This window comes from Camelus bactrianus, chromosome 7 (genome assembly GCF_048773025.1).
Source record: "Camelus bactrianus isolate YW-2024 breed Bactrian camel chromosome 7, ASM4877302v1, whole genome shotgun sequence".
NCBI lineage: Eukaryota > Metazoa > Chordata > Mammalia > Artiodactyla > Camelidae > Camelus > Camelus bactrianus.
The window spans coordinates 62,732,789-62,745,909 of record NC_133545.1 but is presented as its reverse complement, the minus strand read 5'-3'; the positions used below and the strand labels follow the sequence as shown (position 1 = coordinate 62,745,909).

At 34.0% G+C, this 13,121-nt stretch overlaps 1 protein-coding gene across 5 annotated transcripts in view; it reads left to right on the top strand.

Annotated features, from left to right (window-relative positions):
* ANKIB1 (ankyrin repeat and IBR domain containing 1) overlaps nt 1-13,121 on the top strand; it is a 200,240-nt gene that overhangs the window by 166,686 nt on the left and 20,433 nt on the right. For all 5 annotated transcript variants that reach the window (XM_045519940.2, XM_010959469.3, XM_045519943.2 and 2 more), the window contains 3 exons: nt 479-623; nt 1,688-1,854; nt 7,646-7,734. In XM_045519940.2, coding sequence (XP_045375896.1) covers nt 479-623; nt 1,688-1,854; nt 7,646-7,734 — 401 coding nt within the window. The remainder of the gene's footprint in view (nt 1-478; nt 624-1,687; nt 1,855-7,645; nt 7,735-13,121) is intronic.

Sequence of the window (13,121 nt, the reverse complement as noted above, 5' to 3'; positions counted from 1 at the left end):
ATTTACCTAAATGAAATGTAAGCAGAAAACCTTTTCTTCAAGAAGTCATGCTATACTCTAATGCCACCTCAAAAATCTCTTGAATTATCTCTTGTTTAATTCTGTGCCAATGCTCTTTTTTATTTTAAAATGTAGAATATTGAGAATTGAATATAGCCTTTCTAAACTACTTATTTCTAAATTTTTAATGTTGAATAAATATTTTCAAGTTTTTAGAGAATAAAGCAAACACATGTAAAAACCATATAAAATATAACTATATAAATATTCATACATATAGAATGAATGGTTGTGCAGGTAATAAATGTTCAGTAATGTTTGTGAATTATATAAATTAATGTACTACAATTGATATTCCACACTTTGTTCATTGGTGTATTTTAATTACACTGTAACAGAAAATATGGCATAAAGAAAAAATTCTTAGAATGTGCAAATAAATTATATCCTTGCCTTTTTTCCTATCAATTGATAATAGGTTTTTGAATCTGAAAATTCAAGAAGGTGAAGCTCACAACATTTTCTGCCCTGCGTATGATTGCTTCCAACTTGTGCCTGTGGATATTATAGAAAGTGTAGTTTCTAAGGAGATGGATAAACGATACCTACAGTTTGATATTAAGGTATGCTTCCAGTTATCTGTATGAATTCCCTAATTTAAATTTTATTAAACCTATATAACAAATTATAATTTTTTGTTTTATTTTTGAAAACACATAAAATAATAGACTCTGTCTCCTGTTTCTAAGAAAAACTGCATAAAGGAATGGTGGCATTAAAGTTTTAAGCTAAAGCATTATTTTATAGTCATGATAGAAGTAAAAGTGAAAAACCATAATAGTAGTTACAAAAAAAAGCTGTTGCTCAGATCTATTTATTTATTTGCCAGACGCACTTTGGTAACTGATTGATCACAAGATAACATTCAAAGTAAATTGTAACTATTTTTAATTTTCCAAAGAACTTGATTTTACTCCTAAATATAAATATTTAGAAATAATTATCAACTTAGAAATTTATGGATTTTTAATTTCATATAATAGCTTCAAATACTAAATTATAATGTTTATTTCATCTTTTTTTCTATCTTTATTTTCAGTCAGGAGATATTCGGAAGTATATGCAGGTCACTTTTTTATGTGATTAAAAATCACATTTTAACATCTTATGCAAATTTTTTATGGTCTAATCCCTAATATATAGACTTGTAAAAAAAGAAGTCCTACTGTTTCTTTGACATAGAAAACATCGTAATATTGACTTTTATGTATTGTTATAGTGCCATTTAGAAAGTTACTGTTCTAATACAACTAATAATCACAAGATTCTATTCACAATTATTTTCCATCAGAAAACTGGCACATTGTATGAGAAAACATTTTTAAATTTCACATTTTCTGTATGAATAGTTGCATTTTTATTTTATCATCATCTACCTGTTTTTAGTTTAAAGAAAAATCAGATTTTTAAAATTATATTATTACTAAGTAATTGCCACTTTTTTTCCTTCTTATTAAGTTGTTTTATACTTTCTGTTACTGTTTTAGGTATTTTTTCAGACTGACTACTCCTTGCTTTTTATTTCACTCTTTTTTTGCTATAAAATAAATTGGCATTAGGGGTACAGTCTCTATTAGAATTAAGAGTCAAAATATCTTATTATGTTTTGTTATTGCTGTTTAAACAGGCCTTTGTCGAAAATAATCCTGCCATTAAATGGTGTCCTACTCCAGGCTGTGAGAGAGCAGTCAGACTAACAAAACAGGGGTCAAACACATCTGGATCTGATACACTCAGCTTCCCCTTGCTCAGAGCTCCTGCTGTGGACTGTGGAAAAGGACACCTCTTCTGCTGGTTAGTACAAGTCAAGTTAGAATGGCCTTAACACCTTTCTAACGGTTTTTAAAGAGAACTTATACTTTGAGTCAGGTCCTTAAATTATAGTATGTTTGATATCATTCTTATTCTTTAAAAAAATGTATAATGAGTGGTAATAGTTTATTGTGTACTTGATGTGTGCCCCTCACTGTGCCAAATATTTTCATGTACTGAATTTTCCTGACAGTGCTATGAATGGAGTGCTATTATACCCATTTTACAGAAGGACGTTTAGGCACAGAGAAGTTGTCCAGGGTTATGCAACTGGGAAATGGCAGAAATGGGATTAGAGCCCAGCCTTGTTTGGTTTTAGAGCTCATGTTCTTAACCTCAATACCATATTACTAACGATAGATTAGAAAATGTTTAGAGTTTAACATTTTTTTCTTAAAATAAACATTTCTAGCAGTGATTCTTAACCAGGGATGCCTAGAATTTAGTATTAAGACAGCTTCTTCCAAATTTTCATCCTAGACTCCAACAAGAGAGATTTTGATTTAGTGGATTTTGGAGTGGAGCTCCAAAAAAAAAAAAAAACCTTAGGTGATTTTTAACACATAGTCCTAGGTAGGAACCAATTTTGTGTGTCTTGTGTTTTATTTAATTTCTAGTGCTGAATAAATACTCAGTATCAACTGATGATAAATCAGTAATGGATAGGCCATGTAACTGTGTATAGTCATTTGACTGCATTTTTCTCTGACATCAGCATTCTGCTTTATTCAGAATAGATTCAGTTATAATTAACTGTTTTTAGTTAATTAAATGACCAAAAGAAGAAATAGCATTTGTTCTGGTTTTTGTTCATTTCCAGATTTATCACATATGCAGGGATACACTTTAGATCGATATGAAATGCTGATCTTCTATACTTACCAGAAACCAACATAAGACTGTAACACTGCTAGATAGTAAAAGGCATAGTTATGGAAATACCCATTCTCTGAACAGTCTGTTTCTTAACCTTATGATCATTATCATTAGCTAAAAATACTTCTTGAACTACCAAATATATATAGCACTGAATTCTAGATCAGGTGTCAGCAAACTACTATCTGCACCAATTTTTTTTAAATAAAGTTTTATTAGAACACAGCCACACTCACTCATGTCAGTCTGTTTTTTGATTGTGTATGGCTGCTTTCAAGCTATAACAGCATTGAGTAGTTGTGACAGTGACCATATGGCCTGCAACACCCAAAATATTTAACTGTCTGGCTCATGGCAGAAAAAGTTCGCTAGGTTTCTGTGCTAGGTGCTTGAATATAGTGATTAATGAAAGGAAAACCATGTTTATTATTTTCATGGCTAAATCAGATTCAGCAAGTAAAATAGCAACAAAATACTGAATAATAGATTATATTCACATGCCTTAAGGTAATTTTTCAAAACATTTAGAATACACAGTCCTAATTTTATTTTTATGTGTTTTACTATTTGATGATTGATTCCTAGTGCCACCTTTCTACCCCACCAGAAGAAATAAGGATCCAGCTACAAAAATGAGAATTAAATACACATAACTTTAATTGTTAGTATATAAATTATTCTTAGATGAATATGAATCTGCTTTATTGCAAAGTCAGAATATTAAAATAAGAAAATAAAGGAACTTCCTCTTTGGAGTTAGTTTCTTGAGAAACTTAAGCTCTGGTGCCCTAAAGCACTCCATTTTATATATCCTGTGCATCTAGAATAATACTAATTATGTACTATCCTTTGGAAAATTGAGGACAGTTATCCCATAAATCATTTTCTGAGCTCTGTGGTTCATGTAAGCATCCCTGGATGAAAAAAAGCTGATTAAGAGGATTGGCAAAGAGGCTGCAAAAGTGGAAAACAGATTAGTAAAATGTTTAGAAGAAGAAAACATTTGCTGAGATCAGAGGGTAATAAAGCTTTGAAAAGAAAAGAAAAATCTGTGATTGGCATTGTCTTCTTAAACACTGTGGTTTCTATGGTCTAGCTGTTACTAGTTTTTACTATAGGTAACCTTTTACTTATTCTTACGTATTCTTCCCCACTACTCTTTGTATGCTGCAAGTAATAAGTTTGGTTTGACTGAAAATGCGGACAGTAATGGGGAAACCTGCCCAAGATAGGTTAGATTCTAAAATCTATATATGTCTATAAACATATATGATGCTATAAACTATGTATTTCTAGACCAATGTTTGGAGAAATATATCAGCTTACTCTTTCTCACACCCCAAAATACCAGGCTGATCATAGTGAATATCCATTGGAGACTGTATGCCAAAATCACAGGCTCTACTTTGAATTTTATCCCAGTTTAGGGGATCTGTGGATAGCCACACAGATTTAACATCAGATTTGGTAATTATTTACTCCTCCTATTCATAAGGATAGTAGAGAACTTAGCAAATAGAATCATTTTGTGGCATAGCAAGTCAGGACTTAACCTTGTTACCTTTCAGTTTTGAAATTTGTTAAGCTATTGGATTGCTATATGTAGGTATATGATATATGTATATTCTAGGATTTTTACATTGACTGCTTCACCTCTCTAGGCATTAATTTGCAATCTCTGTTTTTACATGGCTCCCTACTGTTACTCATATAGTATCAAAGCTTTGCCTCGTCAAAAATTCTAAGAAAAAGAGAAGTTCTAAGTAGAATCCTGCTGCCTTTATCTAGGGTTTCAAAGAGAAGGAAAATCTGCTTCATGCAAAAGGAAGCTTTGCAAGAGAGATCATTATAAAATAAAGGCATGTGATCATGGGTTTGCATCTTTCTTTCCTTCAAAAGCTCAAATGTTCTTTAAAGATGATTGCAGAAACCACAGAACTAATGTAATTTTTTCTTTTTAAGAACTGCATGTGACAGAATCAGTTGAGAGCCATCCCTAAGAGATGTCTGCCACCACAGGATAGCCCTTTCTATTGTAACTTGTTCACCAACAGGTTCTGTGCCCGTAATAACTGAACCTAGAATGCTTTCTCACACTAGCCTGTATAATTAATTACAATTTATCTGTCAGAATACTTGCCTCAGTCATTGGTGTCTTGGTTAAAACTTTCTTCAGGAATTTAGCTTTCCAGTATCTGCAAAACATTCTAGAATCTTCCATTGTTTCTATCAGAACAATCTCTGTTCCCACACGTTGCATAATCCAGATTATCAATCGCCTATTATATTTGGTTGCATTGTTATTACTGTACTTTGGAAAAGGTCAGGCTTATTTTCTCTGATGCCTTAGTTTTCAAAGATACTTAATGGTATTAAATGGCAACCTCTAGCTCTCCTTCTAATTTACAGTTTTTGCACTAGCTTCTCTGTTACTTACAAACTTCTCCTTTTTATGCTCATTCTTAGAATTGCATTGGAAGCTAGTAAAAACTGTGCCAACCAGTTATAACACTCAGAAGTGATCCCACTGATTAGCTTAGCACTTTGGGGAAGCACCTGCATCCTCCTGTGAGGTTCTGGAAAAGAAAATCTTCTGTTGCTGTCTAATGCAACTCAGCCTCAGAGAAGCAAGCACACTCATAAGTAGTTATGGCCTTTTGAAGAGATGACATTAATTTTTTCAGACTCTACTTGAAAACAAATAGCTTTCTCCCCCACATGATTATTTTCTTTTTTCTCTCAGAAAATGTTCTGACAGCAGAGTCAGTCATACCGATTGAATCTACTACAAAAAAAGTATTGAATATGCTGTTTAATCTCCAGTTGGGAGATGGGGGGTAAGGAGGGACTTAAACATAACAGAAATAACTTATGTTGTTGACATCATTTGTTTTGTTCTAGATATTACAGGTATGTAAATAGTCTGCACTTTGGTTTTTTAATAAGTCATAAGAAATGTAAGTTCTGTATTCCCACATGTGTTCTCAAGTACCACATGGAAACGCTGTTCTTAGGCCTGTGGCATATTTCTTACTCTAGTATATGCTACTATATGTACCTAATTAAAATTAACAGTTATCCAGATATCACGCTTTTGGAACGCAGAGTTGATTTTAATATCTACTAAGGTGATATATCTACTTCCACTTTTAATCAACCCAGTATTTTTTTAATGACTGTTAAATTATCATTAAGTTGTTTAGGAGCTATGTAAAACCAAAGTATGGAAAAGATTTCCCTAATGCCAGATTTGGTAATAAGTCAGAAATTTAAGATAATTAAATTATTCTTTCAAATTACTTAGTGGTTTTTTAAGTATACAATATGGTGGCATTAAGTACATCCACAGTGTTGTACAACCATTACCCTTACCATTTTAGAGCAGTTTTATTATCCCAAACAAAAACTCTGTAACTGTTAAGCAGTAACTCCCCATATTCCCTCCCCAACTCCAGCTGCTGGTTAACTACCATTCAACTTTTCTGTCTCTATGAATTTCCCTATTCTAGATATTTAATATAAGTGGAGTCATACAATATTTGTTTCATTGTGTCTGGCTTATTTCACTTAGCATAATGTCTGAAGACATTCACACATGTTGTAGCATGCATCAGAAGTTCATTCCTTTTTGTGGCTAATATTCCATTGTGTGTTTATACTACATTTTGTTTATACATTCATATGTCAGTGAACACTTGGGTTGTTCCCATCTTCGGGCTATTGTGAATAATGCTGTTAGGGACATTGGCATAAAAGTTTGAGTCCTTGCTTTTAATTCTGTTGAGACTATTTGAGGAACCACCAAAGTGTTTTTCATAACAGCTGCATCATTTTATATTCCTACCAGCAATGAACAAGGGTTCCAGTTTTTCCACACCCTACCAACACTTATTTTCTGTTGTTTTTTAAAAAAAATAGTAGCTATCCTAATGGGTGTCAAATAGAATTGATACATTCTTAATATAGTGAAATGTGTTACTTCATAGTTTGTAAGACTGTCAGTCAGCATGTCTCTAACAAACTTAAACTTTGCAAATAAGATCTTTGTTTAAAATGACACTAGTGGTGATGATGATGACACCTATAGACTGGTTTTTCTTCACCTAAAATGATATTTTGTTATTAACTAGAGTGATTAGCTTTGTACTACAGAATATAATACATTGAATTAAAACAAACAGTTCGTAAAGGCTCTCAGTCATTTTTAATGTTTGACTTTTATATACCTATAGAAAGGTATATAATTAAGTTACAAATGATAAATTGATATGATTTTAATTATTTAAATCAAAATTTTCCAAATTTCAATAAAACAGAAAATTAGGATCCATCAAACTCAAAAGTAAATTGGATTGCCCTTGCTGTTACTTGGGGATTCAGAGGTAAAAGTAATGACAGGAATGTGATATAAAATAGTACTTCTCAAACTTTAAAATGCAGAAAAATCATGTGGTTTTGATAGAATGCAGATTCTAATTAGAAGGTCTCATGGAACCTGCTCTTCTGCGTGTTTAACATGCTCCTAAGTAATGCAGTGCTGCTAGCCAGAGGAACACACTTTGAACTGCAAGAATTTAAAGTCTTAGTGAGATAGAACCTAACTGATAAAAATATTTTACAGCTCTTAAGTTATGAGAGACTAAATTATAAATATTAGATAAATCTATTTTGAACTTTTTAAAATGTGTAAATAAACGTACTAAGGAAAAATCTGGCTTAGTTTTATCAAGTTTGGGAATCATGTTTCCAATTCCTCTATTGAAATGCTTCATCTCTCAGTAGTCACTGTGCCTGTTTTCTCAACTTTACAATTGAAATAGTACTTCCCATCTATTCTTTTATATTGATATTGATGCAGGATATTTTTTAATTGCCTTTTCTGTGTTTTCCTCTTTAGGGAGTGCCTTGGTGAAGCACATGAGCCTTGTGACTGCCAAACATGGAAAAATTGGCTACAAAAAATAACTGAAATGAAACCAGAAGAACGTAAGAGGAATTTTAGATAGCTATATATTTTCTAATAGCTTTCAAAAGATAATGTCATCCTATTTCTTAGAGTCTTCATTTTTAAAGGTTTCAGGTTTGTTAATGCTAGAACTCTCCTTTTTAACATCATCTGCTAACCAACATCCTTTTCGAGATCACAATGGGGAAAACACAGACAGGTTCTGTGTTTCTGATGGACTTATTTTCCAGCCTAAGATAGGGAGGGTAAACAGGGGTCCGTTTAAGTTCACCCCCTACAGCCCTTTCCTTTTATCTGATGTGGGCTCACTAGCTTTTCTGTACTTTATGAGAAGAAATATATGATCTGTACTGAGAGGAAGTTTATTATTTCCCTCAAAGCTTCCAGTGGAGGATAAGGCAAGTTAATTTCTTGCTAATATGTGGTTCTGTGGATTTACTTACATTAAATGCCATGTCTATAACTAATTTTTACTGAGATGTCCGTAAATATATTATCTCTTAATTCTCACAGAAATACTGTAAGATTGATGTTAGTTACCCCATTGTACAGATGAGAAAACTAATGGATTGGATTGAGTGACACAAGACAAACAGAGTGGGTTTTAATTAGCCTTCCTGATAGCAATTTCCATATTTAACAAGTAAATATATCTGCTTTGCAGTAATTTCTCATCCCCTGAAGTGTTTTATGACAATTTTCTTTCATATTAATAGAAATGAAAATTAATTTGGTGTTTTTTAAGTTTTTAAATAATGGGGTTAGTTTGAGGTGTTGCAAACCAGGATTAAGAATTCACACAGTTTATCTACTTATTATGAGCAAAGCACATAAGAAGATGATGCCAGCCTTCAAAGAGTACAGAGTCTAGAAGGGAAGCAGTCAGATAATTACAATATCATGTGGTGACTAATGTAGTTGGATAAAGACAAGAGTACAAAAACAGCAACGACTAACTAAGGTTGGAGGCAGAGAACATCAAGAAATCTGACAGCAACGAGATATGAATTGGGTTTTAGCATACCTGCAGAGGCAGAGGTGTGGTAGGTATTATCAGCAGTTGAAGTGACACTGGGAGAGACTGGCTGGCAGCCATGAGACTATATAGGCTTGCATTCTATCGGGCAACACACCATTGCCCAGGAGCTGGTTCTCAGCATTTTATATTCACGAGATTCACTTTGTGTGCTGACTCAGGGTTATTCAGATCCATGGATAAGAGACCACTATGTAAACTAGAATACCGGTTTATTAATTGACAATGAGGGTGATCCCTTTCACATGATGAGAAGATTTGTGTCCTTTAAACAGGTGTAGAGGGAAATGGATAATCTTAGGATATTTTATAGTGAGGTCTGATTAAGCATTTCTGTCCTATACATTCTTCATTCAGTCAACAAATATTTTTTAAATAACTGCTTCCCAAATCAGGAAGATTTGTATAGATTGTTCTTGTTCCCCAGGTTCATTGTGTCTCTCTCTTGAATACCGGATAGAGCTTGCCTTTGCTCTCTGGATACCCACCCACTTCCCCTGTTCTCCTGCTGTGTATAGCTATGTCTATGTGTGTGAGTTCCATAAAGAGATTAATACCATTGCCCTGTAACACCTTTAAACATGGCAAGATAATTGGATTTTGCTTTCTTTTCCTGCTTCTGACACCTAGAAGTATCTATATTTCTATTAGAGATGGCTTGCTATTGCCCACCTACCTGTAGTTCTTCATTAATTTCCATGGAATTTAAAATTAAGGTCCACGAGAGAAGTTTGCAGATGAGGCTGGAAAGGTGGGTGTTGCCAGATAGTGGAAGTTCTTGCCACATTGTCTGAATTTATCCTGTTAACAGAATAAGCCATAGAATGCATTTTTAGTAGAGTGGCATTATTAGAGATATTTTTATCAAGATAACTGATAATTAGGAAGGGTAAACTGAAGGAGAGAGACCAGAAGTAGGAAGGTGAATTTTTAGTTTGGGTCCAAGGATGGATTATGATGTCATTGGTTAACTTAGGAAATTCAGATAAAGGAATAACTTTCAGAGGAAAATAATGAGTTTTGTTGTGGGCATTTTGCACTTGAGGCACTTGCAGGACATATATGTGGAGATGTCCAGTGGATTTTAAATGTGCTTGTCTACAGCTCAGAACAGATGCTGAGAAGACTTAGGAGTAACTTGTTGCTTTTAAATAGCATCTTCATTATGTCTTTAACATTTATTGTGTGCTGTTTAATGGTAGAATACAGAAATAAGATGCCTTCTATGCTCTTGAAATTTGTATTTTAGAGATGGAGACAACCATATACAAAACTCAGAAAAATAAGTATTGTAAGTGCTGTGAGAGAACAGTATACCTCTGGTGCATTGTGAGGGAAGGGAGGGACAAAAGAGATCAGTTATCTCTAGGAGAGTTAGGGGAAGCTTAACTGATGCATAAGTCACGTCTTGACAGCTGGTAGATATTCTTTACACAGACCAGAATAGGAAGGCATTCTAGGCTTAGAATGAAGTAGGGCTATAAAATATCACAGCATATTCAAGGATTGCAAATAATTCAGTACAGCTAGTGCAGAGGTGCAGTAAGAGATGAGACTGCACAGGCTGAAGTCCAGATCACGCACAGGGTCATATGTAATGCTGAAAGATATGACTTTATCCTGAGACACCAGAAGAGTTTTGCTTAGGAAAGTGATAACTGAAGATGCTTATTTAGAAAGATCACTCAGGTGGAAGTGTGGATGATGAATTAGGGACTATTGAGATACTAGATAAGAATACTTTTTCTGAGACAACCTCAGAATGTCCAGGTAAGCGGACATAAGGGCTTGAACAAGACAGAGGCAATACAGATAGGAGAGGAGAGGTATTATACAGGAGAGGTAAGAAGATAACTTTTCATTTTGGTAACTTGTAAATCTAGTGTACTTATCAGTTGCCTAAAAGAATTAATGCACCACAGGAAGTAGTTAGTACAAGAAATTATTTAATTCTTGACTAGAAAATGGCCAGAAGTGTCTGATTTGAATAAAACAAGTATTTTGAAATGGGTAACTATTTTTAGTTATCCTTTAGCAATGTAAAAGTGCATCAATCATTCCATACCCAAAAATAGGTTTTTATTAGAGAAAGAAAGGGGGAATGACCTGGCTAGTAAGTAGAGATTGTTGGTGGGACTGTGACAGAATATCCTTGCACATGATGATGATCCTGATAATGAGAGAAGAGAAATAGAACTAGAAAATGCTGTACATAGAGTATATGTGGTTACTTCTGGTGGCCAGAGATAGGGAGACCTCAAATTAAAAACTGAAAGTCATCATCAAAGAATTTCAAATGGGGTTTTAATTCAGAAACTTGGAGGAACTTTAGAAAATTTGAAGCAAGAGACCCAGGTCTATCACAGAAGGAGCCAAAGCCAAGACTACAGAGAAAATTCCCATTGCTGAGAAAAACCTAGGCATTTTCTCACTGTACTGATGTATATCCACCACAGTGAAAGGCGGTAGTGACTCACCAGTAGACTGTTAATGACCACTTAAATTTATGAAATTTAGGGTGACACTTAAAGCAAACAATAATAGGCCAACTATAATATTTAAATAGAATGTCATTAAATATGTAAAAATAAATACTCCAAAAAAGAAAACTGTAATTGAATGCTGTATTGAGTTTACATGTTAATTTGAATCATGGTCATATATCTTTGGCATAAGAATTTTCAACTGTATTTATAGATTCATGAGATCATTTTCTCCCTTATCTCTAGTTTTCCAAATTCTTTAACTTATTAGACTTAAAAGGAGTGACAAAATCTAATTAATGTGAATAATATTAGAAAATATACTGAGCTCAGCTCAAAGAATTAATCCCATATAAAGATTCAAATACAGTTTTTCAGTACTGAAACTGCCTCTGTGATAGCTAATCAGAGCACAAAGCAGGAATGATTATATTTTCTGTGAAATGATAATTTATAAAATTTTCAGACCAATTTTTTCATAGTACATACTCAGTGATGATTATTGAATGCAATTCAAATGGTCTTTAAGAATTCAGTCTTTAAAAGCAACTTTGTTTTCACTTCCATACATGTTGATTCTAATAATAGACTTTAGACTGTTATCTGTAATACTTGATTAAATGAAATTAATTTTTCTTACAAAGAGGCCTAAGCACAGTAGATTATTAAGGCAAGAAGATCAAGATATAGTAGACATGTAACTGAAGTGAAGGGAAGAAGACTCACCAGGTGGACTGAAGGGAGGTCGGGTATTGCGGGTATTTAGAAGCGTGTGTACAAAGGGCAGACGTATGAAATGAGCGTGTCCAGAGCACTGGTAGTGAAGGCATTTTTTTCCAGCACAGATTTTTGTTGTAATAATAGTTATTTCCTGAACATGATTTACTTCATGTAATCCTCTAGAATGCAGTTTGAAACTAGCGTTCTCTCCCAAGGGTAGGAGGGAAAAAACTGTTATGTTGCAGGCCACACAGCAGCTTTGTTTTAATGGCTTTGTGCTTTATTTTTTATAACAATGGACAATAAAGATCATAAGAATATGTTGGAGCCTCTGAGCTAAAAATAATGTCAATGCTGAAGGGAAGAAAAAGGCTACTACTTTTAAACAAAAATTAGATGTTGTACTTAGTGATTAGGTTTTAACTATTAACTAGTTAACTGTTGTTTCTCTTTGCCATGTGTAATTGAAAACCAGTGCTTTACAGTCCAGCAGTAGCTGCTATTCTGTTGTTGACAGAAACTTAAGTAGATTGGCACCCAGGGTTCCTTGTGGCAAGACAACCCTCCCCTCCCCCCAACTCCTCCACTACTAGTCTCTGTCAGAGGGCTGCTGCTGGTGCTTAGTTCTGCCAGTTCATAAGCAGACGACTTCCCAGGGGCAGTCAGCCCAACCTTTGTCCCCTGCCCTCTCCAGAGATTTAAATCCGGGGGCTGAGTAACTGCTTTTTTTGAACTTTAAAACTCAGAGTTTGTGATTTCTCCCCTGCTTTCAACAATAGAGCTAACCCCTAACCCTACCCTTCCAAGAATGTCTGCATGTAATCAGGGTCTCAACTGGATAGACCACTTTCAATGATTCCAAAGTTATTTTCAGACATCCCTTTCCGTAAAGAGAAGATAGAGCTTCCTTGAGTATTAGAAGCTAGAAACCAAAACAAACTTGATTACTGACATTCTTGCAGGAAAAAAAAATTTTTTAATTATGTATCTACCAGTTTCTGCATCCCCTAAATCTCTCCACGGCAGAGTGCGGGGTGGGAGTAGGGGGGTGGAATTGGAGAATATAAAGGATAAAATTTATACTCTTTAAAAACCCCAACATTTCTTAAGATTGCAGATCTCAAGTTAGAATAAACAGAATTTAAGATGATGAAAAGTATAAGGTTGG